This window comes from Eretmochelys imbricata, chromosome 7 (assembly GCF_965152235.1).
Source record: "Eretmochelys imbricata isolate rEreImb1 chromosome 7, rEreImb1.hap1, whole genome shotgun sequence".
In the NCBI taxonomy this organism is placed as follows: Eukaryota; Metazoa; Chordata; order Testudines; family Cheloniidae; genus Eretmochelys; species Eretmochelys imbricata.
Window position 1 is genome coordinate 101,705,089 of NC_135578.1, and position 24,273 is coordinate 101,729,361.

The window sequence follows — 24,273 nt, forward strand, 5'->3', positions numbered from 1 at the left end:
ATAGTTCCATTGACTTGAGTAGGCAATTTATACCACCTGAGGATCTTACCCATTGGCTTCCTTCCCCTCTTAAGCATGTGGAAATCACTGCATAATCTTTCCCAAAAAAGGGAAATTAGAGAGAGGTGATATTTATTATTTGTATCGAGGTAATGCCTGGGAGCACCACTCATAGAGCAGTCACAGAACAAAGAGATGATCTCTGCCCTAAAGAGCTTACATGCTAATTACAAATTGTCAAATTTCCTTCAACACGTTTTAGAATAATATGTTCTGTGGATGAAGGGAAAGCAATAGACGTGTTGTTCCTTGACTTTAGCAAAGCTTTTGACACTGTCTCCCACAGTATTCTTGCCAGCAAGTTAAAGAAGTATGGGCTGGATAAACTGCAGTTGTATTTTCCCACTCACAAGACTGAATGAAGCTCAGGTGCAAGCATGTATTTGAATGTTTTATTCCTCAGGCAACTGTAATCGACACATATCCTCTCATCACTAGGGCTAGTGGTTTGTATTGTTTACTAACTAATCCAGGAAGAAATAGCGTTTTGGTTTTGGTTTGTTTTAAAAAGTACTGTCCAGTCACTTGGAATAGAACATTGCCATGATAATCACCAAACCAGAAGAAAGGGAAGATGGAGAATGTTATGCAGATCATAAATAATAGGAATGATTACAAAATTTTAAAAAAGCAGGGAAGAAATAAGTCTTACCTGCAATGCACAGTAATGGGATGGTTTCCTGTCTGCTGCTGCTGTTTTTGGACAGCTGCAATGAGATCAATCATTCCTTTTCCTTCAGCAGGAATTCCAATTTCAGGCCATCCATGAAAATGAAATTGTCGGACAAGTCTACTCTGCTTCTCCTGATAATTCAAAAGTGTGGCAGGAACAGATTTAATGCAGTTAAAAGTGCAAGGACACTTTTTTTTACCTTTAACATTTCTTATAAAAAAATTGTAACATGATATAGGTGCCATTTTCAACCTGGTGCATGATAAATTAATCAAGCAGCTCAGGTAGTTCCATCTCTTAATGCCTTGTGTAGTATACTGAAAATTTACCCTATAACTTCCCCTTTGATTTGCACAACTGTTTCATCTAGCTCGTTCTAACGGCATATTTTAGAGACTATTAATTTCAAATATGAAAATCAATGGCTTAAGGTCTTCATCACTCTTAAGGCTGTATTCAAAATGTCAGTGAAAACATCAAGCTCACAAACTGAGAACCTTTTAGTAGTCTAAACCCTTTTATTCAGTTTTGTCCAACTTTATTTGTTATATGAAAAATTAACCACCTTTGCCCCAGCGATGTTGATTATTTAAACATTCTTACAGAAAGGGTATAGATGGGTTTTTATTTCATTACAGTTTTCTATTATGACTTCTCACCATTGCGTGATTATTCCAAATATAAGTACTATGAGCCAGGTCTGACAGAGTGCTACAAGGGTGCACAAGAAGAGGGAGCACGCAAACTACTGTCACAACTGCACACTCATAGACCTTGGTGTGAAAGAAGCAAGGTAACGCAGGAAAAATACAGGGCAATCGAAAACGGATAATTCTGTAGAATATTATAGTCTCTTTGTATTGATTTGAATAATACTCAGAGAAATATTATTCCATTTCAAGTGGCATTACTCATTAGTTCAGTATCTGTTGACTAAAATTTAGGGCTAGATTGTGCTTCCTGTCTGGATAGACTGTGTGGGCATACATGGAGAAGCTGGAAAGAGCTTCTTGCCTCCTTGATACAGAGGCCAGACTCCATTGTTGTCCTTATGTTCCCCTGGGCACAGGGGCTAGTCCTGGCTAACCAACAAGCCACCTCAAAAGATGGGGTTATAACTGGCCAGGCTTGGAAAAATGTGGCCTCTGCACCCTCTTGGACCTTAACTACACTAAAATTTCCCACTGTTGCACTATTACTGGGAACAATGGTGGGAGCTCAAATCATCCACCCTTCCTCAAAAGCAAATGTAGGTGACATATAGGTAAAAACATCAGCGGCTTGTCTACACTAGAATTGCTAAGGTTGCCACCACAGGTAGGTAGTAGTGCACCAGTGGGACATTTTTAAAAAAAGCTCAGGGCAGGAAAACCCTTCCTATTTGGCGCACTTAATCATATTTGTGCAAATGGTTTGTCCCATCCTCCTCCTTCTCAGCTGTGTGTGCAGTAGGATGTTCTAGAATGCACTGCCTCAAATGTTGCCGCTGCTGCTGCTTTATGTGTTTGTTCTCTGGGTACTCTATCCTCTGCACAGGCATTATGGGTTAGTCATGCGGATGTACCCAGATTGCACGGACATTAACACTCCTAGGCAGCATGGTAAGTGCAGATGCAGGGCATGAAAGTGATGGCGAAAGAGCTGCTGTGTGAACATAAACTGAATTGTGTTATTTGTGCTTCTAATGCAGGGGCAGGCAAACTTTTTGGCCTGTGGGTCACACTGCAGTTCCGAAATTGTATGGCGGGCCAGTTAGGGGAGGCTGTGCCTCTCCAAACAGCCAGGCGTGGCCTGGCCCCCGCCCCCATCCGACTTCCCCTGCTTCTTACCCCCTGATGGCCCCCCGGGAATCCTGCCCCATCCAACCACCCCGCCACTTTATGGCCCCCCTGGGACTTCTGCCCCCTGCCCGCCCCCCGCCGCCCCATCGAAACACCTCTCTACCTTCCTGACTGTCCCCCCCGAGATCCCTGTCCCCATTCAACCCCCCTGTTCCCTGTCTTCTGACCGCCACCTATCCACACTCCCACCCCCTGACCACCACCCCGAACTCCCCTGCCCTCTATCCCGGACTTCGACTTCTGACCCTGGTTTGACCTTTGGTTCAGGCATTTGATCTCTGATCCTCACCATCAATTCCTGATTCTGACTCTGGCTTGACCCCTGGCTCTGGTAACTAGTAGTTGACTCTCGTGCGGACCCTTGGCTTGTTCCCCAACCTGGATGCCTGCTCTGCTCACTAGACCTGACTCCTGCTCTGACGACTAGGCCAGACCACCTACATCCTGGTCCATAATAACCACACAAGTTTCAAGAATGGCCCTGAGAGTATCACTCGGACTCATAGATATTAAGGTCAGAAGGGACCATTATCATCATCTAGTCTGACCTCCTGCACAATACAGGTCACAGAATCTCACCCACCCACTCCTGCAATAAACCTCTCACCTATGTCTGAGTTATTGAAGTCCTCAAATCATGGTTTAAAGATTCCTTCGATTACAAAATTCTACTTGTCTGGAAACATGATTCAGTTGATGGTGGGCAGACGTATTTGTGTTATACAGAGATTTCATTATAATTTAATACATTTTTTCAGCAACATGCATGTGCATTTTTTTACTACAATTCCCAACAACAATCAAAAGAACTGCATTGTTTAGCATAAAATAAAACCACCACATTAAAAGAGGGAATGTTGAATTGGCCAGAATTTCCATTTGATTAATGTGATGTGACTCCTTAAACATAAACTGTTTTATGTAAGTACTTTCTCCTAATTAATAAAAGGCTAGATGACAGTTAGCTGATATAAAACACACATTATTTCTCACAAAACCTATGTAATGTATTGGCTTGGCTTGCCACAAGACACAAAAACACACGTTCATAAATCTATGGTTTATCATGGTTATAAATAGTTAAAAGTGTAGGAAACACTATACTTTCAAGATAATACCTGATTGAATGTGATTATGAAGTCCCTTATGCTTATGGCATCCAAAACACTGTCATTCTTTATCTCTATATTTATCTCTCCATGAGTTACAGAGCCCTCTGATGGCCAGTACTGAAAACATTTTTCCTGTAAAATTGAATCAGAATAGTAAATGTTCCTTGCAACATTCTTCTGCTAATCTCTAAACTGTCATGCACATCTTACAAGGTCATACACAGCATTTTAGACTTGTTCTACAGAACTTCTGCAGTGAAATGCCTAATCAGTGTCTTGCCTAGACCAGCTATTGCGTAAACCCCTTGCACTATTTAAGATATTAGTAGTAAGTTAATTCAGCACTTCACGGTGTTAGAAAACAAGCCAATATACAAAATATAGGTGATAACTATGCTGGATTTGGGACAAAGGGAAAAAAAACAATTAATAATGATGTTAATGTATGAAAACACTGGTAGAAGTAAAAATGGGGAATTAATGCCCTCCCCCCAAAATGAAAGACAAACAAACCTGGGACTAAGTCCAAAAACCAACTCTTCAGATCAGTCATGCCATTGTGTGAGATACTATACAAAGGTTGCTTGTGCAACCATAAGACATCCCCCTTGTGCACATGACATTATGACATAGTCTTTAACTACATGATCCCTTACAATTTTTTTCCACAGGACCCTTGCCTCGTTCAATGCACAGGATGGACAGTGCTCAGGGAATAAAAGTTATTCAGTTTTTCTTTTTATCCCTATCATTCAGTGTGACCTCCTGCCTTATTTACTTCATGCTATCCAAACCCTGCACTGAATACATAATTATTCATTTCTTCTATCTTTTCTAGGGCACTCATCACCATAATATCTGAGTGGCTCACAAATATTAATGAATTTCATACCACATCTCCCCTCTGAGATAACAAAACATTATTTGCCTCATTTTACAAATGGAGAAAACGGAGACAAAAAAACTTGCCAGTGGCACACAGTGAATCAGTGACAGAGATAGGATGCAGGACTTTCTGGCTCCCAGCCCTGTACAGATTCCTCCAAACCACATTGCCTTATTACAAGCAGTGTTGTGCATCCGCATCAAGCATATACTTCATGTGCAGTTGTAATGCTCCACACTTTTGCAAAACAGGCCGAGGTATGTCAAGTTCGACAACCAGAAAATGAGGAACACTGCCAAATTGAGGTTTAAATTACTTGCCCAGTATTGCATTGGAAAACTATGGCAGAGGCAGGGATAGCAGTGAGTTCTCCTCTATGGCATTCACCTGGCTTAACCACAAGAGCATCCTTTTTCTTCCTGCAGTCTCCTGCCTTGTTTGCTAAACACCTTCCAATTTCTACAGCAAACAAGGTAGGAATCCTACAAACAGCCACATTCACTACATAACCCTGATTCATATCCTGAGCACCGTTGTCCTGAAATAGGCAGGAGTCCATTTGAAACTACTACTGGTTTTACTATATGATCACATAATTAAATTCATATGTACAAGAGGACCAAATTAAAAGCTTGCACAGACAACTGTAATTCTTGCATTACCTAACTTTGTTCTTGACTTTTCAAACTAAATAACATTCTTTTAATTTTTTGTATGTAGTTTCCTATGATTTTTTAAAAAGTAAAAAGGTAAAACCAAATTTTACTATGTACTACCGTAACAAATGCCCCATTATGCACCATCCTCAGGGTCTGAATCTGAACCTTCAGCACTGAAGCACAGCTTGTACTACAGGACTCACTTCATTAGCTGATCAGAAGAAAAGGGTGTTATCCTAGAGGGAGGAAAAGAGCCACTAGAGGAAGGCTTCAGGGTGACTAGGTGGAACCTGGCTCAGTTCTCGTCTCCCTCAATGAGGTGGGGAGAGCTGCTGCCCACATGGTCTCCAACAGGGATGGGTTGATGAGCCTTTGGGTCCATTTACTGGTGGGATGGGGAGAGGATTTGTCAGGGAAGCCTCACCCAACTTTCCCCACAATCCACTTCAGCTGTATGGCAGCAGCCAGAATGTATACTTCTGGAGTTCCTATTCTAGTGTCTATCTTGACATGAGTAAGGCTTTCGATACTGTCTCGCATGACCCTCTCAACACCCTAGATGGAGCTACTATAATGTGGATGCATACGGGTTGGAAAACAGTTCCCAGAAAGTAGTTATCAGTGGTCCACAGTCAAGCTGGAAGGGCATATCAAGAGGGGTCCCACGGGGATCAGTTCTGGGTCTTGTTCTTATCTATATCTTCATCAGTGATTTAGATAATGGCATAGACAGTACACTTTTAAAGTTTGTGGATGATATCAAGCTAGGAGGGGTTGCAAGTGCTTTAGAGGATAGGATTAAAATTAAAAATTTTCTAGACAAACTGGAGAAACAGTCTGAAGTAAATAGTCTGAAATTCAATAATTCAAATGCAAAGTACTCCACTTAGGAAGGAACAGTCAATTGCATACATACAAAATGGGAAATGACTGCCTAGAAAGGAGTACTGCAGAAAAGGATCTAGGGGTCATAGTGGATCACAAGCTAAATATGAGTCAACAGTGTACACTGTTGCAAAAAAAGCACACATCATTCTGCGATGTATTAGCAGGAGTGTTGTAAGCAAGACATGAGAATTCTTTCGCTCAACTCCATACTGATTAGACCTCAACTGGAGTACTGTGTCCAGTTCTGGGTGCCACATTTCAGGAAAGATGTGGACAGTTGGAGAAAGTCCAGAGAAGAGCAACAAAAATGATTAAAGGTCTAGAAAAAATGACTATCAGGGAAGATTGAAAAAACTGGGTGCGTTTATTCTGGAGAAGAGACGACATAGGAGATATGATAACAGTTTTCAAATACATAAAAGGTTGTCACAAGGAGGAGGGAGAAAAATTGTTCTCCTAAACCTTGGAGGATAGGACAAGAAGCAATGGACTTAAATTGCAGCAAGGGTGGTTTAGGTTTTTAAGAGCAGGTTAGACAAACACCTGTCAGGGATGGTCTAGATAATACTTAGTCCTGCCATTAGTGCAGAGGACTGGACTAGATGACTTCTCTAGGTCCCTTCCAGTCCTACAATTCTGTGATTCTATGATGGTTTTGAATGTTGCTGAAATTTTGCTGACAATTCAAGCAACAGAAGTGGCAATGTTCCAAAGCATATACATTTCAGCTAAACCTGAGTGGAATTTCATGAGACAAAGAAAAGGCACTTCTCTAGTCCAAGGTCTTCCCCCCTGCCATATTTTAAAGGCCTGCTGCAAACAGTGGAAGAGTTAGCACTTCTCTAAAAAGGCAGCCAGAATATTTTATAATGAAGTGTTATGCAACCTAAATATAAGGGTGTGATGAAGTAGGGAATTTTCTTACTGTTTTGTATGAATATTGTGTATGCCTCAGTTTCCCCTATGGTCTGCATGTTTAATCAGGTGGTGGGGAAGAGAGTTTATTGTTGCAGAGGACCAGGTGTGACATTGCCTAGCCGCCTGGACCCCAGACAACAGCCTGGACACTTTGGAACTTAGCAACTGCTGATCCAAAGGCCCTCCCCAGCTTGGAAGCCAGCTGGTTTTGGCCAGTGGAAGAACAAAGGGCTGAAGAGAGCGAGCTCAGGTGATCTGTTTGCCTAGGAAAGAAGACAAAGGAGGGGCTTTTGGGAAGTGCTATAGTGTGGTCAGCAGGAAGGAGGATCAATTCCAGACTGGGAACAAAGAGGGGTCTGAGCCCACTTGGACTGGGGACAGACCCAGTTGGACTGTGCTGTAACTTTCTATTCTTGAGGCTATCACAGAATCATCAGGGACATACAGAGCCAAGAAAGAGCATTGGATCATAGGGTCACTACCTGCGCTAAATATAACAACAACAACAAAAGTTTGTGCAATTCATTTTCATGAATTTTTATTCCCCTGAATAAGGCATTCTATTGTACTTGATGTCTATGAACATAGCTGTACGTTAAATGGACAAAATCTAGCATGCACAGGCCCTTTGCTTTTACCTGTAGGATGGTCAGCCCACGGGGGCAATGGGCACAGAATAATCAATGCAGGGAGATTCAAGGCAGGGAAGGAAAAAGGATGTATTAACAGAAAGAGCTTGGACCTTATAATTACAAACTTTGCACAACCAGATCATACCTGCTCCCTTTCTTGAACTTCTGTAAGCATAACAATCGTGTGACATTTCCACTCCCACACCATTCGCCAGAAGTCTTCCACTGTATGAGGAAGTGGTCCTTGGGTTGCAATGAAATAATCCTTCTGGCGATAGCCCTTCACAGAAAGATAGAAGATAGCTCATCACTGATACAGTTTTGAATGCAGAAACTTTTCCCCCCCCGTATTTCAATTTCTGACCCACTCTTATCAGTATCTCCTAGTTACCTAGAAATACTGCATCATCATTTATTCTGAAGCCCGAGTGACATTTATTAATACTTAGGGCCAGATTCTGTCACCTTCACTCATGTTAGTACTCCACAACTAGTCACACTGATTTCAGTGGGGCTACTTTCAGAGTAAGATATTACTCACCATGAGTAAATGTGACAGAATCAAGCCCTAAATCAGTGGTTTTCAAACTTCTGTATTGGTGACCCCTTTCATGCAGCAAGCCTCTGAGCGTGACCTCCCCCCCTTATAAATTAAAAATGGGAGAGTTTAATTTAATTTAATGGGAGCTCAGGGCTGTCAGCCACGAAGCTGACAGCTCTCTACCCCCAGGTAACCATCTTGTGACCCCCTGAGGGTTCCTGCCCTAAATAATCTGGTTTTCTAAAGATAATATAAAAACAATATTAGTCAAATTGTATGCAACAAAACAAACCATTCTGTCAGCAAGAGAATTATATGCTATTGTGTCAATCAGAAACTTTCTGCATGGGCAAGTATAGATTAAATGGTATATAGAAACACATGTTCCAGTTTTCTTCTTGGAGTTTTCCATATGCAATACATTGTTTAGTTTGGTTGTAAAAATTGTTTTCACAGCTGAAAAGCACTCAGGTTAAAACAATCTTGGAGAAAATTCCAAAACCTGAATGCAGAAGCAAATATACAAATATGAAAAAGCCTTAGAAGACCTAGAAATTGCTTTGTTATGCATATTTGCATACTATTAGCTGTATTTTAAGTAGTGATGACAGAACCCTATTATGATACTTTATGTTCATTTCATTTTCAGCTGATCTTGTATAGTTATAGCCAAAATCTCAAAGGGGCTTCAAAACAGCTCCAAATTTGTGCCCATGATCTCACACAATCATTATCATCAGCAAAAACTGAAATTAAGGTATTATTAAAATTAATAATCACACATTTGATATAAATAAATAGACATTTTAGTTACTTTCTTCATGATCCCTGGAAAGTGGGAAACCTTAGAATCCATTTTTAGACATGGGTGAAAAAATATAAAAATATCTTAAATTATGTTGTTAAAATTACACATGACTTTGAAAAACTATGCTTAAAATAGTTTAAACTAATACTGCATAAGCATTATGACAAAAACGTTCTGAAAGCATTAAATGGCTTTTTACCTTGGCAAGTTAACGTTGCTAGCACTGCAGAATGACTTACCAGATTTATAGTTACATCTGGAAAGCAATATCTTAAGACAGGCGGTTAGTAACCCTGGGTAGGATAACTTTTTTACCTCACTGTACATATTACTCTTGATGAATTTGGAAGCTAACTATATATGAACTACATTAAAATGTATAAGGAAGTGAAAACTCCCTTCAATTCTAAGACCACTTTCACCTCTCTCCACCCCTCCAAAAGACTCTACTGCTTTCTTAATAAACACTGATTTGCTTTTATTTCAGAAAAAGAGCAACTGTGTTTGAAAAAGAAAGTAGAGGAGGCAAATTTAAATTAGGAAGGTGATCAGCTACCTAAGTCATCATTACACAGATCCACCAGTTAGTTTAAATATACCACTATTTCTGACTAAACTTTAATCATCTTACAACGTTACTTTAAGAAATACACCATTAGAAAAGTTTCAGAGTAACAGCCGTGTTAGTCTGTATTCGCAAAAAGAAAAGGAGTACTTGTGGCACCTTAGAGACTAACCAATTTATTTGAGCATAAGCTTTCATGAGCTACAGCATCCGATGAAGTGAGCTGTAGCTCACGAAAGCTTATGCTCAAATAAATTGGTTAGTCTCTAAGGTGCCACAAGTCCTCCTTTTCTTTATTACCATTAGAAAAAATACTGAGAGGAATAGCAAAGTCTAAGATGAGTGAGGATGGATACTTAATTCCCCTTGCCACTAGAGATACATTCCTCCAAGTTAGGGCGGGTGTACATTGGTGGACAGAGTGGGGAATCTTACATTTGAGTTACAATGTGGGAAATCACTTGCTGCCTCTACTGTACTGGTCATGTAGATGAATAGAGGACCTAAATCTCTACAGCTGTCAATTTGACACCTTTCAAGAGCATTAAATTAGCTAAAAATGTAATTGTGGAAAAATTGTCGAAAATGTTTCAAATATTTCATATGCTTCTGTTGCATTTAATATAATTCTCTACATAGCTGGAAGGCAGAGAGAGTCTGCAAAGTAGTATAATCTTCTGTCAGAATGCCAAGTTAACATAGGCTGTTTCGTGCTGCTAGTGAATATATCTAAAAGGTGGTAAAATAAAGCAGATATTGATATTCAGGAAGGACTACTATTAAATTTCACTATGAACGCTGTTTAAACTAGCAAGTTGAAATATTCTGTTTTATTATGTGAAATCTATCTAAAAATGTTCTCATGCTATTGCCAGGTGGAACTGATGAAATGACATATTTGAGCCTCACCAGAAACATGGAAAAAGCAAATACTCATACTCATGAATATCTAAATACAAAGCAATTTTTTTCATTATTGCTTTTATAGAACCATGTAATTATGAGGTCACATTTTCAGCATTGGGTTATTTTTTTTTTCATATAGAGCGTACGGATAATCATGTTTAAAGCAATGTTAAATTGAGTGCTGTTCAAAGATAAAGTTAAAATGGGAGAGCACAGTTCCAAACTGGACCACTGGGGAAGCTGTTCATTGTAGCTCCCATCTTGCAGACCAGCAGCACCATTTTGGGAAATACATGTTAGGTGGGAACAGGGAAGTTGGCTCTTGAAGGAAAAATGAGAGAGGAATGTGCAGTGGCTAGGTACAGCTGGGACATGGGAGGACAGGGCTTTACCCTTTACTGGGTCAACTCTTCAACAGTCAGAGAAACCCAATCCAAAAAGGACCAGGACAAAATAAGATAGGGGATAGCTCCTAACAGAGACGACAGCCCTGCTTAGGGAAGGTAAAGATGCTAGAGAAGTGGCTGTGAAAGTTTCATTCACACTGCAACAAAGTTTAGTTCAGCTTCTCAAACGAGTATTTATGTTCCAGTATATTCCTCCCATCTGTCCAGAGTGCAACACTTCCTTCATTTTAAATCACTGAGGACAGGTTTTAACAGGATTTAGCCAAAATGGCTTCAGAAAAAGTGAAGGTTTTAGGTTTCCAAATACACATTATTTTTATTTCTATTTTTAAACACTTGGGAGGTGCTCAGGTAGGACGCAGATAGGGACCTTTTAAGTACCAGCTGGACAGACAGACAAACTGACCTTCGTAACATAAATAGTTGCTTCTTTATTTATTTATTTTTTTACGACAGACATTTAATAAACCATTTGCTTTGCTAGTTTTCAACCCATTATAGTCATTTATATAAAACAAAGCACAAAAATATATTATTCTCCTTCTTAAACTGTATAACATAGGAAAACAAGGTACAGATGATGTGGTCATACCTCATAATAACTGCATGTCTCTCTCACGGATACTTTAACACCAATTTAAATCACCAAGTCCCAATATACAAATTTCAACCTACTTCAAAGAGAAGACTGATTGGATCTGAGGCACCATCTCCGGAGCAAGGGCAGCAGCGTCAATGTATTTTCCTTCTTGCTCCGCCCTGGTGGTTGCGGTGGCCAACACACGTGATCACCAAGGGAAGCCAGGTTCTATGCCTAAGGGAAAGGATCCTAAGAAATTGGACCTCTTTGGACAGAAGGCATACTTATCAGGGGGCCTTCAACTTTGTGTAGCAAACCAGTGAGCCCTGCCGGGGCACTATGACTTTAATATGTGGGATTCGTTGACTAAATTCAAGGAGCTGCTCCCCCAAGACTCCAGACAGGAGATTTCCTTCCTAATTGAAGAAGGAAGGACCACGGCTCGGGCCTCCCTGCAGACAGCCCTGGATGCTGCTGACTCCGTGCCAGATCAATGTCGACCGTGGTTACATTGCATAGGAGCTCTTGGCCGCGGTCCTTGGGGCTCCCTCAGGAAGTGCGACAGACTACCCAGGACCTCCCTTTCAAGGGATCCTTGCTTTTCTCAAAAAAGACATATGATAGGCTGCACGGCCTTAAGGATTCCAAGGTAACCTTGAAATCCCTGGGACTTTATATACCAACAAGTTCAAGGAAGCAGAATAAGCTGCAGAAGATGAGCCGTTACTTCCCTCAGATTGCCAGGCAGGACCAGTGGAGAAGAAGGAGCAGGGGAAGGAGGAGAAGGAGCCCCAATCTTCGTCATCAGGGCCTACGCAGTCAGCTCCGAGGCATGCCAGGTCATCAAAGCACTCGTTTTCACAAGACACTCAAGGTTGACATCACAATCCCCTCTGCATTGGATCCAGCTGGCCCACATTTTCCAGCTGTCTTTCTTATTTCCTGGATGCCTGGACCCATACCACCTCAGACTCTGGGTTCTCAGTACGACAGAACTAGGTTATACCAACCAATTCCTGTCCACCCCAGTGTCTCATCCCCGCTCCACGTCCCTCTTCAGACACCCTTCTCATATGCTCCTGTTGGAGCAAGATATCCAATCCCTCCCTCCAATGGGAGCCATGGAGGAGGTTCCCTTTCACTTTAGAGGAAAGGGGTTCTATTTCCGTGACTTTCTAATTCCGAAAGCCAAAAGGAGTCTCACACCCATGCTAGACTTGCGACGTCTCAACCGATATCTCAAGAACCTGATGTTCTGCATGGTTTCCTTTGTCCACCATTCCCTCACTGGATTCCGAGAATTGCTAAGGCACCCTTGATCTAAAGGATACTTACTTCACATTTCAATCTTTCCTAAGGTTTGTAGTAAACCAAGGTCACTACCAGTTCATGGTTCTCCCATTCAGCCTGTAAGTCACCCTGTGGATTTTCACAAAGTGCATGGCAGTAGTATTGGCCTTCCTCAGAAAAAAGGGAATCCACGTATTCCCATACCTTGACAATTGGCTGGTCAAGGGCCAGTCCAGAGCTCAAGTAGAGGTGAACACCTGTCTCATTCAATCAACCTTCAATGCACTGGGCCTTCTGTTAAATGTCCAGAACTCCATCTTGATCCTGGTTCAAAGGATAGAGTTCATCAGGGTAGTGCTCAACTTGTTGTAAGCAAGGGCTCTACTTCCTAACGACCAGTTCCTCTTGATTGCATCCCTGATAAGATCTCCCCAAGGTCATCGGATCAGGACCGTGAGAAAGTGCCTGAGTTTCCTGGTCACATGGTATCATGCACATATGTAGTGCAACGTGAGGCTATAACTCAGACCTCTGCAAGCCTAGCTAGCTATGATCTACTCCCCATCACCTGGACTCAGTGCTCATGGTTCCTGTCCATGTCCTCGACTCGCTCACATGGTATGCGGAGGAGTACCTTCTCAAAACCCCAGCCATCATTGTCTCTGGTATGCAAAGCATCAGCCCTCAGCTGGGGAGCCCACCTAGGGTCTCTTAGAACTCAAGGTCTTTGGACTCCAGAAGAGCTTTCCCTGCACATCAGTGTCAGGGAGCTCAGGGCAGTAGGTCTAGCTTGCCAGGTGTTTCTACCTCACCAGATGTGCAAATCCATTTTTGATCCTCAAGGACAATATGGCAGCTATGTTCTACATAAACAGGCAGGGCAGGGCACATTCTTCCCCATGTCAGGAAGCACTCCACCTGTGGGAGCTCTGCATTGGTCATTCCATCAATCTAGAGGCATCTTACCTTCCTGGGACTCAGAACCAGTTAGCAGATCACCTCAGCATGTCTTTCTCCTTTCACCATGAGTGGTTTCTCTGTCCAGACATTGTGAGGGATATCTTCCAACAGTGGGGGATTCCCCTCATAGACCTGTTCGCCACCTGAACCAACAGGAAATTCCACCAGTTCTGCTCCCTGAGAAGTCACAGCCCTAGGTCTCTTGCAGATGCATTCCTGTTACCACGGATAAGGCACATGTACTACACATTTCCTCCTTTGCCACTTATTCACAAGATTCTGATGAAGATCAAATGGGACCGAGCATAGGTCATCCTCATAGCCCCGGCATGACCCAGGCAACATTGGTTTTCCACCCCTCAGGCATATTGGTGGAGACACCACTACAGTTTCGGTTGCACTCAGACTTGATATCCCAGGATCCCAGTTGGCTGCTACATACAAACCTTGTGTCTCTTCGCCTGGCAGCCTGGAAGCTCCATCGCTGAATCCAGAGGAGCAAGTTTGCTTGGAGCAAGTCCATGAGGTCCTAATGGGCAGCAAAAAGCCATCCACCAGAGCTACCTACCTTGCAAAAATGGAAGCAGTTCTCCGTCTGGTTTTCCCAACGACAAGTCCTGCCCCTGTAGTCATCCCTACAACTCATTCTAGACCACCTGCTTCTGCTAAGACAACAAGGTCTAGCCCTTTCCTCAGTCAAGGACCATTTAGCAGCTATCTTGGCCTTCCATCCCATGATCGACAATCATTCTGTCTTTTCACACAACACAGTTGTCCGGTTTCTCAAAGGTCTAGAAATGATGTACCTCCAGGTAAGGGATTCCAACCCTACATGGGACCTAAACCTTGTCCTGTCAAAACTCACCGGACCCTTGTTTGAACCTCTGGAAACATGCTTGCTGTTACGCCTCTCCTCAAAACTAGCCTCCCTGGTGTCCGTCACTTTAGCCAGGTAAGTTTCGAAGACCCGAGCCCTCACTTTGAAACGCCCATATAGGATCTTTTTCAAGGAGAAGGTCCAGTTGCAACCACACTCATCGTTCCTTCCAAAAGCTGTCTCGTAATTCAATTGCAGTCAAGCAAGTTTTCTGCCAGTGTTCTACTCTAAGCCACATGCGAATAGAGAGGGACAATGCCTCCACTCGTTGAACATTCAGTGTGCCTTGGCTTTCTACAAACAAAGAACCAAACCATTCTGCAGATCCACTAAGCTATTCATAGCAGTAGCGGAAAGAATGAAAGATCTCCCCATTTCTGCACAGAGAATCTTGTAGTAGATTATCTCATGTATCAGAGCATGTTATGATCTCACGAACATCTCACCCCGGCTAACCTAACAGCTCACTCTATGAGGTCTCAAGTGTTTTCTGCTGCTTTTTTGGCACAAGTTTCAGTTCAGGACATCTGCAGTGCAGCAACTTGGTCATCGGTTCACACATTCACAACACACTATGCCATTACACAATAGGCCAGAGATGATACTGGCTTCGGCTGGGCTGCGTTACAGTCAGCCAGTCAATTTACGAACCTACCACTAGTGCAACTGCTTGTGAGTCACATACATTGTAATGGACATATACAAGCATCAAAGAAGAAAAAATGGCTACTAACCTTTCTGTAATTGTTGTTCTTCGAGATATCCATTCCAAACCCACTCTCTCTCAGAGGTGGTTGGCAAGAAGAAACTGAGTGGGGTTGGCAGGGCCCTTTATACTGACACTATGAGCATGCGACACCAGGGGGCGCTAGAGCCAACCCAACGGATACCACTAGGGGAAAAAATTCTGGCAACTGTGCTCGGGGCGCGCACACATCTACATTGGAATGGACATGTGCAATATATCTCAAAGAATAGTTACAGAAAGGCTAGTAACCATTTCTTCTTGGGGATGGCACTGAAATGGTACAGTTATCCATTTCCATAATGCCCTGGACAAAGGCCAAATGCTCATGGTGATTTATTTATATCTGTAAACTGTCTTCAGCAGTGCTGATATGACTGCAAGCCACAGTAGAAGTAAATAGAATTGCTTTTAGAGAGGTTCCACTACCTCCTTTCAGAGCATTCCCAGAATTTGATGTTGAGTAGCTGCTCCTTCTTCCCTGGGGTTCTCAGTTATAGAGTCCTGCTGAGCTCACTGTGTCACCTCTTTTGTCTATGTGAAGCACTGAGATAACTGTGTGGCAATACGGCTATAGTACCATCAATATTCCAACAACCATCAATTCATGGCCAACATTTTAAACTGTGGGTACCTAAAGTTAGGCACTGAAGTCTAAGTACAGGCAACTAATTAAAAGTTGTCTGGACTTGTAAAGGTGCTGTGTATCTGCAGTTCACAATGAAGTGAGAAAGGGGGAAGCATTCTGAGGATCTGTCAAAGCCTACGTGACCGATTCTATGTGACTTACACTGGTGAAAGTCAGGAGGGGCTATCCTTTGTCAATGGAGTTAAGCCAGTGTAAAAACAATGTAGGAGAAGAATCAGGTCCTATAACTGCTCCTTTCTCTGAGGTTATCTGTTATATTCCCAAGGTGATTCACAATCTTGGGGGAGGGAGGGGTGTCTTGCTCCTAAACACACAGTGCATCCATGGCGAGAAATGCTGATGTACATCTGTGAGTGAGCAAAGGATTGTGCTCTTTCTTCTCAGATGCTAGCTTTATTTTGATCATCCACATCTTTGTAACCTCTAGGCTGGATTATTACAACACACTCTACCTATGTGGAACTAACTTTGAAGACCACTTGGATGTTTCTGTTAGTGAAGAACAAAGTTCTCTGCCCTCTGACTGGGGCTAAATGATGAGAGCAATTACACCTGTCCTCTGCTCTCTGTACTATCTGCCAATCCACTTCTGAGTGAAATTCAAGGTTTTGGCTACCAAACACAAAGGCCCGAATGGCCCAAGTTACTCAGGAGACTAACTCTCTCCTTGACCCACAATGCCTATGTTAGTTGTGAACACTTAAGCTATCAGTCCCAAGAGTGAAGCTTACAGGAACTGCGGACAAGGTATTTTAGTAAAAGGCCCTTGCCTCTAGAATTTGCTCCCATCAGAAATACATCTAAGCCTCAAACTAGCCAATATGCATAGATTAAGCTCAGAAGAGACTGTTATGTTCATTTAGTATGATCTCTGCTTAACACAAGCTATAGAATTTCATCCACTGATTCCTGCATCAAGCCCATAAATTCTAGTTGAGCTAGAAAATGTGATTTAGAAGAACAGCCAACATTTTAGCCAATACACTTTTTTTTTTAAGGCTGTCTACTAACTCTGTACCACTGAATGAATCAGGCTCAAGGGTGCAGAGTTCAGCTGGTAGAAAAATCAATACAAGGCCTTCCATGTTTGTGCATAAAGCAAGAAAGTGCAACACTAGAACTATATGGAACTTGCTGAGGATGCAATATGGTGAGGGTTTGGGGGGAATGTGCTACTCCTATGGCACTCCAAGTAGCTACTAAAGATATGGGGTAAACCTTTCAAAAGCCCCTACATGATTTAAGAGTCTAAGCCCCATTTTCAAAAGTGACTTAGATGCTTAAAAGCCTCTCACTGAAGGTGAATGGGAATTAGGCTCCTAACTGTCTAAGTCTCTTTTGAAAATGGGATGTAGGTGCTTTTGAAAACTTTAAGCCCTCTCCCAGGCAAAAACTCAGAGAGCTGCCTGCCCACCCTGAGCTGACTCGAGCCAGGGTACAGACTGCCAGGCTGAGATGAGATCAGGAAGAGATGCACTTTTCCTTCCATACACCAGCAAGAGTGACTCCTTCTCTCAGCATGTAGCCTGCTGGCAAGATATCTGTATCTTTCTAAAGCATAGGTTTATGGCGGGGGCGGGGGCATGTAAAACTTTCCAGATGGCATGGTGAACCACGCCAAATTTGAGTGAGGGGTGTTGAGATTTGGCACTTGGGTTCACACCATCACTCAAATTTGGTCCGGCTGCCCTCCATCGTTTTTCACGGTGTTGCAACACCAAACTAACATGTGGGTTACTGTTTGTGGACCTCCCAGAAGAAGTGAATCTTTAGGAGGGGTTTTGCACACTTACAAGGTGAATATCCTTTTTACTACTGTAAAGGGTGCGGGCTGAGGAGGTGAAGGGCTTCAACTAAAAATGTTAAAGGGGGGGAGATGATTCAAGAAAGGTTGCGAACCCTTGTTCTAAAGCATGTGCATGTGCTTTTACATTTTAATAATGTCTATTTGCTACCAATTCAAGTCAGGTGCTATAGGTGCCATAAGAGTTTGCTATGAGTGCTCCTAATTGTAATGTGACAAATGGTACCACAAATAATTCGATCACAAAATCACACACTACATAGTAAATACAACCAGACATAATCTACAGGCCTCTCTATATGTATTCATTGTACACGAATGCACGAGCACACACACAAAACTACATTAAAAGAACACTATTAAGACTGTGGAGTCAAAGGCTCAGAAGTTAGGAAAAAAACAGAATTAACACTGCCTGTGCAATCTTAATTCAGCTCCATTGTGCATACCTGTTATGAAACAGTATTTAATGACATGATCACATACTATTTTTTCCACAGGCTCTGCCTCGCTCAGTGAATCTGGTGGTCACCTAATGAGCAGCTATTTAACCTCATTGTCTAACAAGTAGCTTCATCCCTTATTCACTGTGTACTATTCAAACCCTGGACTGAAGACAGAAATTATTAATTTCCCCATGAGCTTTGCACAGGTAACTTTAATTCTGGCATTTCCTAACTTTTGAGTGCTTGACTTTGCAGCATTAATAATGTTCTTCTAATGTAGGTTTTTCTGGTGTGTGTGTGTAATTTCCTAAATCTTAGGGGGAAAAAACCATCTGCGAACAGAGGAATGGTGAGGTTCCTTCCAGACTCTGGGGGACAGTGTGCTCTTGCTGTCACAGACTCTTCTGCCCATTCTCTCTAGGTTTGAGCCCTTCTACTCCGTTCCCTCCAACCTGCTCCTGTTGCAATCCTGTCTCTTCCCTACCCTGGCTCCTCATCCCAGTCCCATTCTCCTCACCTAATTAGTCTTAATTTCCAGTCCTCAGACTGCTCATCCCTGTCCCAGTCTCCTTGTCCAGCAAGTCTCAGTTTCCCTCACCAGCTCCTTGTCTGATCTCCCTCCCATCCTCCAGCTCCTGGCTTTGAGTCTTCCCTTTTCTCTCCATCCACATTCCCTGTATCCACAGGCTCCTGATCCAAATTCAGTGTCACCCACATCCCCACCACAAGCTCCTTGTCCCAGTTTCTTTGCCCAGCCAGTACCAGTTCTTCCCCTATTCCTCAACAGATCTGTCTTCCCCTCCTCCACTGGTTCCCAGTCCCAGTCTCCTTGCCAAGTGAGCCCCAGTCTCCTTGTCCAATCTCAGCCCCTATCCCCTTTCCCTCCTCAGTTCCCAGTCCCAGACCCAGTCAGTCATAGTCTATCCCTTTGTTTCCCAGTCCCAGTCTCCCAGCCAGTGCCAGTTTTCCCTCCTCTGCTAGCCTTCAATCTCAGTCTCTCTCCCCTCCCGGTTTCTTGTCCCAGTCTATCTCCCACAGACAGGTTCAGCTCTTTCCTTTGCTGCATTCATATCAGGCAACTTGCTTCTCCATGCTGCCTCAGCCAAGCTGGGGCGACAACAACAGCACAGGAGAGACTGGCTCCTTGCTCTCAATTCCAGTTCTGCTTTTGTGACTGACAAAACAAACTGAGTCTGAGGTCTGCTTTTTTAATTTTTTTAATTGCATTTAGCTTAGATAATAAAATATAAATAAGTTTCATTTCTGTTGCTAGTCTGTATCTCAGTTTGGCTCTTAGGCTCTACAGTATTGTTGTATTTGGGTTCAGAGCATAAGAGAACGTTTAAATTACAAAAAACTGTGTTCTCTAAGAGAACGTTTAAATTACAAAAAACTGTGTTCTCTGAAACTGAAAACACCAAAGGAAAAAACAACTACCCCTATTTGCTCTTACAAGTCATCCCCTGAACACACATACCTTTTGTTTTTTGACAAAACATAAATCTTGTTCCTAAACAAAGTTGATGAGTCCCTTTAAAAACACTTCTATACCATAATAGTCAAATGTAAACAAATTAATTACATAAAATATGTACTTACATCTATGAAGGAGGCATTGATGTAGTCTGTATATTCTTGACCTCTTTTCATTGAAAGAATCACTCTATTAAAGTCATCTAAAAAACAAAATCTCCACATTATTAGTTTTCTTTTGCTGATGATAGATTAATTGCTTCCTTGTACTTTCACAGATATAACAACAAAATTCCCTGTCTGAAAGAAAAAAAGTGGCAGGAGGCTCAATCCTGTGAGTCAATGGCGCTAGTCACGTGAGTAAGACTGTGCGGAATCAGGTCCCACATTTAAATGACTGAGGAATGAATTGAAAAGCGCAGTGAGTATTCAGTAACATAATTTTTGTTTGCCAAACGGTACAGCATAATCCCAAGCAAAGTCTGAGAATTATATTTTCACATACAGATATTACAATTTTCATATACAAAATACATGAGTCTTGTTGATGTACAGTGTCTAAGAAGTTACACAGCTAAATTATTTCAGTCAGTCCTGAATTATGTATGAACTTCACATATTCTAAACTGAAACTAGAACAGCAAAAAGCACAACTAACTGCAGGCAGACATACTAAATCTATAGACTATATGTCACTTCATAAGGCTGATCAAGAGAAGGAAAGGGCCCCGCTCAGAAACAAAAGCCCCAACGAGAAGTGGAAAGGGGCATTCCCCCGTCCCAGCACATGAGGATTGAGGATGGGGTGCTCCTACCCTGGGGGGTAAAGGGAAGGGAAACCTATCTGGGAACCCCTTTCCTTAAGTGAGTAGCTGGGGCAACTAGCATTAAGGATTAGGGAGGCACACCAAGAATTAATTGAATTTATGCATGCTGTTGCAGTAGAAGCTGTTTCAGCTGCAATGCAAGGGTTAAAGGGTGCTACAGGACAAGCAGAGCCAGACCAGGGGGATGAGCGACCTCTAGGACCCAGCAGGCAGAGCATGAGAATGGCAAGACACACAATCATTGATGGTGAGTGATGAGTTGGAGGGGTGAGTTGGAACTACATCAAAGGGTGGCTGAGGGGAAGGAGAATTCAAGATAGAAAAGGTAATAGCTATGGCTGGAGAGCACGGTGCTGCACACGGGGAGAGCCTTCCAGCGAGGGTGAGGAAGGGGGAGGATGGTGGCCTTGGGAACAGTGATTTTAACCACCTCTCTGTCAATGCTGCAGTTGGGGATCTTAGAGGGGAAGGTGACATGACATGGGGGGAAATGGCCTACTACTCTGGATACAAGCCGATATAACAGGGTTGGATGGGTTTGTGCTTTACAGTGAAAGGAGTTTAATCTTCTTTTTCTTCTGAATAGGAATTTGTTTCTTTAATGTTTGATATATTTGCACACATCTACAGTAAAACCTTAGAAACAATAACTCCATACATGGTAAATTTCACAGTCTTTTCTAAGAGTTAAATTCACAAATTAGTTTGTTCAAATTTCAGCCCTAGCAGGAGCACTGACTAGTGAGCTCACCACAACACTGTTGCCTTCTTCTGTTAATGGTGTTTACTCATTAAGAAAATTATGACAGCAGTGAAACCATCTGTCATATTTATAACTAAGCATGTATAAAAGATACGTAAAAGATAACGTGTCTTACATGGAATGATCTGGATGACTCTGGCTTTCTTCATATTCGCTGGCAGATTGCCAGTTCTCATGTTTTCTTTCATTATTCGAACATTTGTTAATTTCTACAGTGAACAAAACAACAGTTAGGATATGATGTATTGCTGGATTAAACTGAAATATAAACTAATGTGACTCGCTGATAGTCATCAAGTGTTCCTCATTATCTCTGCTCCCAAGGACTCCTACCTGCCTTTGTTAAGGATCAATCCAAAATGAGACTGATTTTATCTTAACATAAAATGATTCATTGTCCTATCTTTAAAATTTAAGTTCTAATATAAATTATATATAACTAAACTTTATTGAGTTAATTAGTATTTCAGGTTATGAATGAAGTTCAATAGGAAACCAATAGAGTTTAAGCTCAAAATTTTCTATAGTAATGGCTAATTTTGTGTACCTCTGTTTTTGGATGGTGAGTTTGAGGCACTTTGGCCTTGATTTTCAGAAGCAGTGACCTCTCCAAACTGAGTTCAACTGGAGTTAGAGATGATCGTGCTTCTGAAAAATCAGGCCCAAGGTGCCTCAAATCTGGCACCCCAAAATTGAGGCACACAAAATCACTGGCCACTTTTGAAAATTCGATTGCATGTTTTCTGTTGATTATATAATAAATCTCACTTTTATTTCTGCAGCTGTTCTAACCATTAATTAGCCACCTATGAAAATACTGGACTAGAATATTGAATATAATTGTTTAATTGTACATACACTAACCACAGTTCAGTAGTTTTGCATAAATGGTAGTTTCAAAATGCTAAGCACTGAAGTAAAAGTCCCATCTTTGCATATAAGTGAGAATAATTATTTCCTGACAGGTCTGAAGCCATTGTTATAGTTGTGATGGCAGCCAGGTACTTTATTTAGCAATCAAGATGTTATTGTCAAAAACCAAACAGACCATGATAAGTTTTGCCTCACACAGCTTGGTACTTATGTGCTTTTGTGTTCAAAGTTTATCTTAAGTATTTTACAAACATAACTCCCTTTATGGTCCAAACCCAAACTGAATGTTAACCCTTCTTTTGTTACCAATGTAATCCTTCCCTCTATTTACACATTAAAACTCTCATTTTTTAGTCCTCGCTCTCAAAAAAAAGACATTCTGAGAACTTCACAAGTAAGTGGAAAATACCTTTGATAGGTCTCTTGGAAGAAATAAGTTTTAAGGAGGAATTTGAAAAAGAGGGTTAAGCACAACAGGAATTCAAGCCACAGAGTTTAATCACAAACTGTTTTAAATTAATTTAAAGAGATTAGTTTTGAATTTTAAAAGTGAAAGAAGAATTTCAAACACCTCACTGTAGTTATTTGCCAGCCTGTTTTCGAAGCATGTCCCAATCCCAGTGAAGTTCTAGTTTTAACAGCAAACTAACAAAAAGCACTCAGTGCATCCCAGATTTCATTCTTCAGCCCTTCAGAGACCCTGTCTGCACTATGGCAACCATCGCATGAGGGAACCAGTTGCAACCTGATAGTCTCCCAAGATGGTTAAACCACAATTCTATCTTGCAGAACAGATGGAGCCAAAAGGTGCTTTAACCAAGCTCCTGAAGCATGATAGAGGCATATGCTTTATATGGTCTGTAGCATGCTTTTGTCCCAGCCCATAAGGCAAAACTGAACCATGTTCTGTGCACATATAGAAAGCAGATGACCCTTGCCATACAGATTGAAGAGTAGGAAACAGCCAGAGGAATACTGATGTGCAGCAGGACGCTTAGTGTGCTCATGGGCTTTTCTTATCTCATAGATATTCCATAGCAATGCAAAGCTTTTCCTTGCATTGCGCCTGCCACGCCAGCTATCCTGCATCTCTTTCTTTTTTAAGTCATTGTCAATGTAATGAAAAGACCAAATGCCTGAATAAAGAAATCCTATATATGGGTCCAATTTTAGCCTCCATGTCATTTTCATCCTTTAATCTTGTACACAAAATAAAAATATGCGCTTGCACATATATCATAGAAGAGTTATTCTACACAGTTTTCCCCAAAGCCCTTTAAGTGTGACTGTACTCTAAAAGTGACTTTGTAAAAACTGTATGGTGACGGTTTCAGAGTAACAGCCGTGTTAGTCTGTATTCGCAAAAAGAAAAGGAGTACTTGTGGCACCTTAGAGACTAACCAATTTATTTGAGCATGAGCTTTCGTGAGCTACAGCTCACTTCATCAGATGCATACCGTGGAAACTGCAGCAGACTCCCATTATGGTCTCTCAATGACTTCCAGATCAAATCTGCTCAGTTCGTAAGTAAAACAATATTTGTTTTTTCTTCCCTGACAGCTCTGCAAATTCAACATTATATCTGAAAGTCTAGCTGGGTTCGTCTTGTCATGTGCAACATGACCAGTAACAAAGGTTCTGCAATCAGGACTGAGTTAACAATTCTGTAAATGAGTAAGATGGTAGAATGTAATCCAGCTTACTCTCCCAGTGAAACATTGGTCTTGCAGCACTAACAGGAGGAAAGAGTGAAAAAAAATCTTATTTTATTCAGTAAAATAAGAGGAAGTTACTCACCTTGTGCAGTAATGAGGGTTCTTTGAGATGTGTCCCTTTATGGGTGCTCTGCTGTAGGTGCACTTGTGTCCCTGAACTGTTGATCAGAGAACTTTGGTAGCTGTGTCCATTTGGCCCTCATATGCGCTATCCTCCTCATGCTCTTCCACGAGGCTAACAAGCATTGCATTGGCGAACCCCCCTCAGTTCCTTCTGTAATGCAGAGTCCCTGACAAGAACTCCAAAGTAGAGGGGAGGAAGGTGGGTTGTGGAGCACCCATAGGGACACCCATCTGGAAGAACAATTGTTGCTG

At 41.9% G+C, this 24,273-nt stretch overlaps 1 protein-coding gene across 2 annotated transcripts in view; it reads right to left on the reverse strand.

Moving 5' to 3' along the window:
* PTPRE (protein tyrosine phosphatase receptor type E) overlaps nt 1-24,273 on the reverse strand; it is a 73,814-nt gene that overhangs the window by 16,146 nt on the left and 33,395 nt on the right. For both annotated transcript variants that reach the window (XM_077821385.1, XM_077821384.1), the window contains exons 12-16: nt 21,426-21,519; nt 19,847-19,923; nt 7,815-7,949; nt 3,693-3,818; nt 713-864 (exon numbers count right to left, since the gene is read on the reverse strand). In XM_077821385.1, coding sequence (XP_077677511.1) covers nt 713-864; nt 3,693-3,818; nt 7,815-7,949; nt 19,847-19,923; nt 21,426-21,519 — 584 coding nt within the window. The remainder of the gene's footprint in view (nt 1-712; nt 865-3,692; nt 3,819-7,814; nt 7,950-19,846; nt 19,924-21,425; nt 21,520-24,273) is intronic.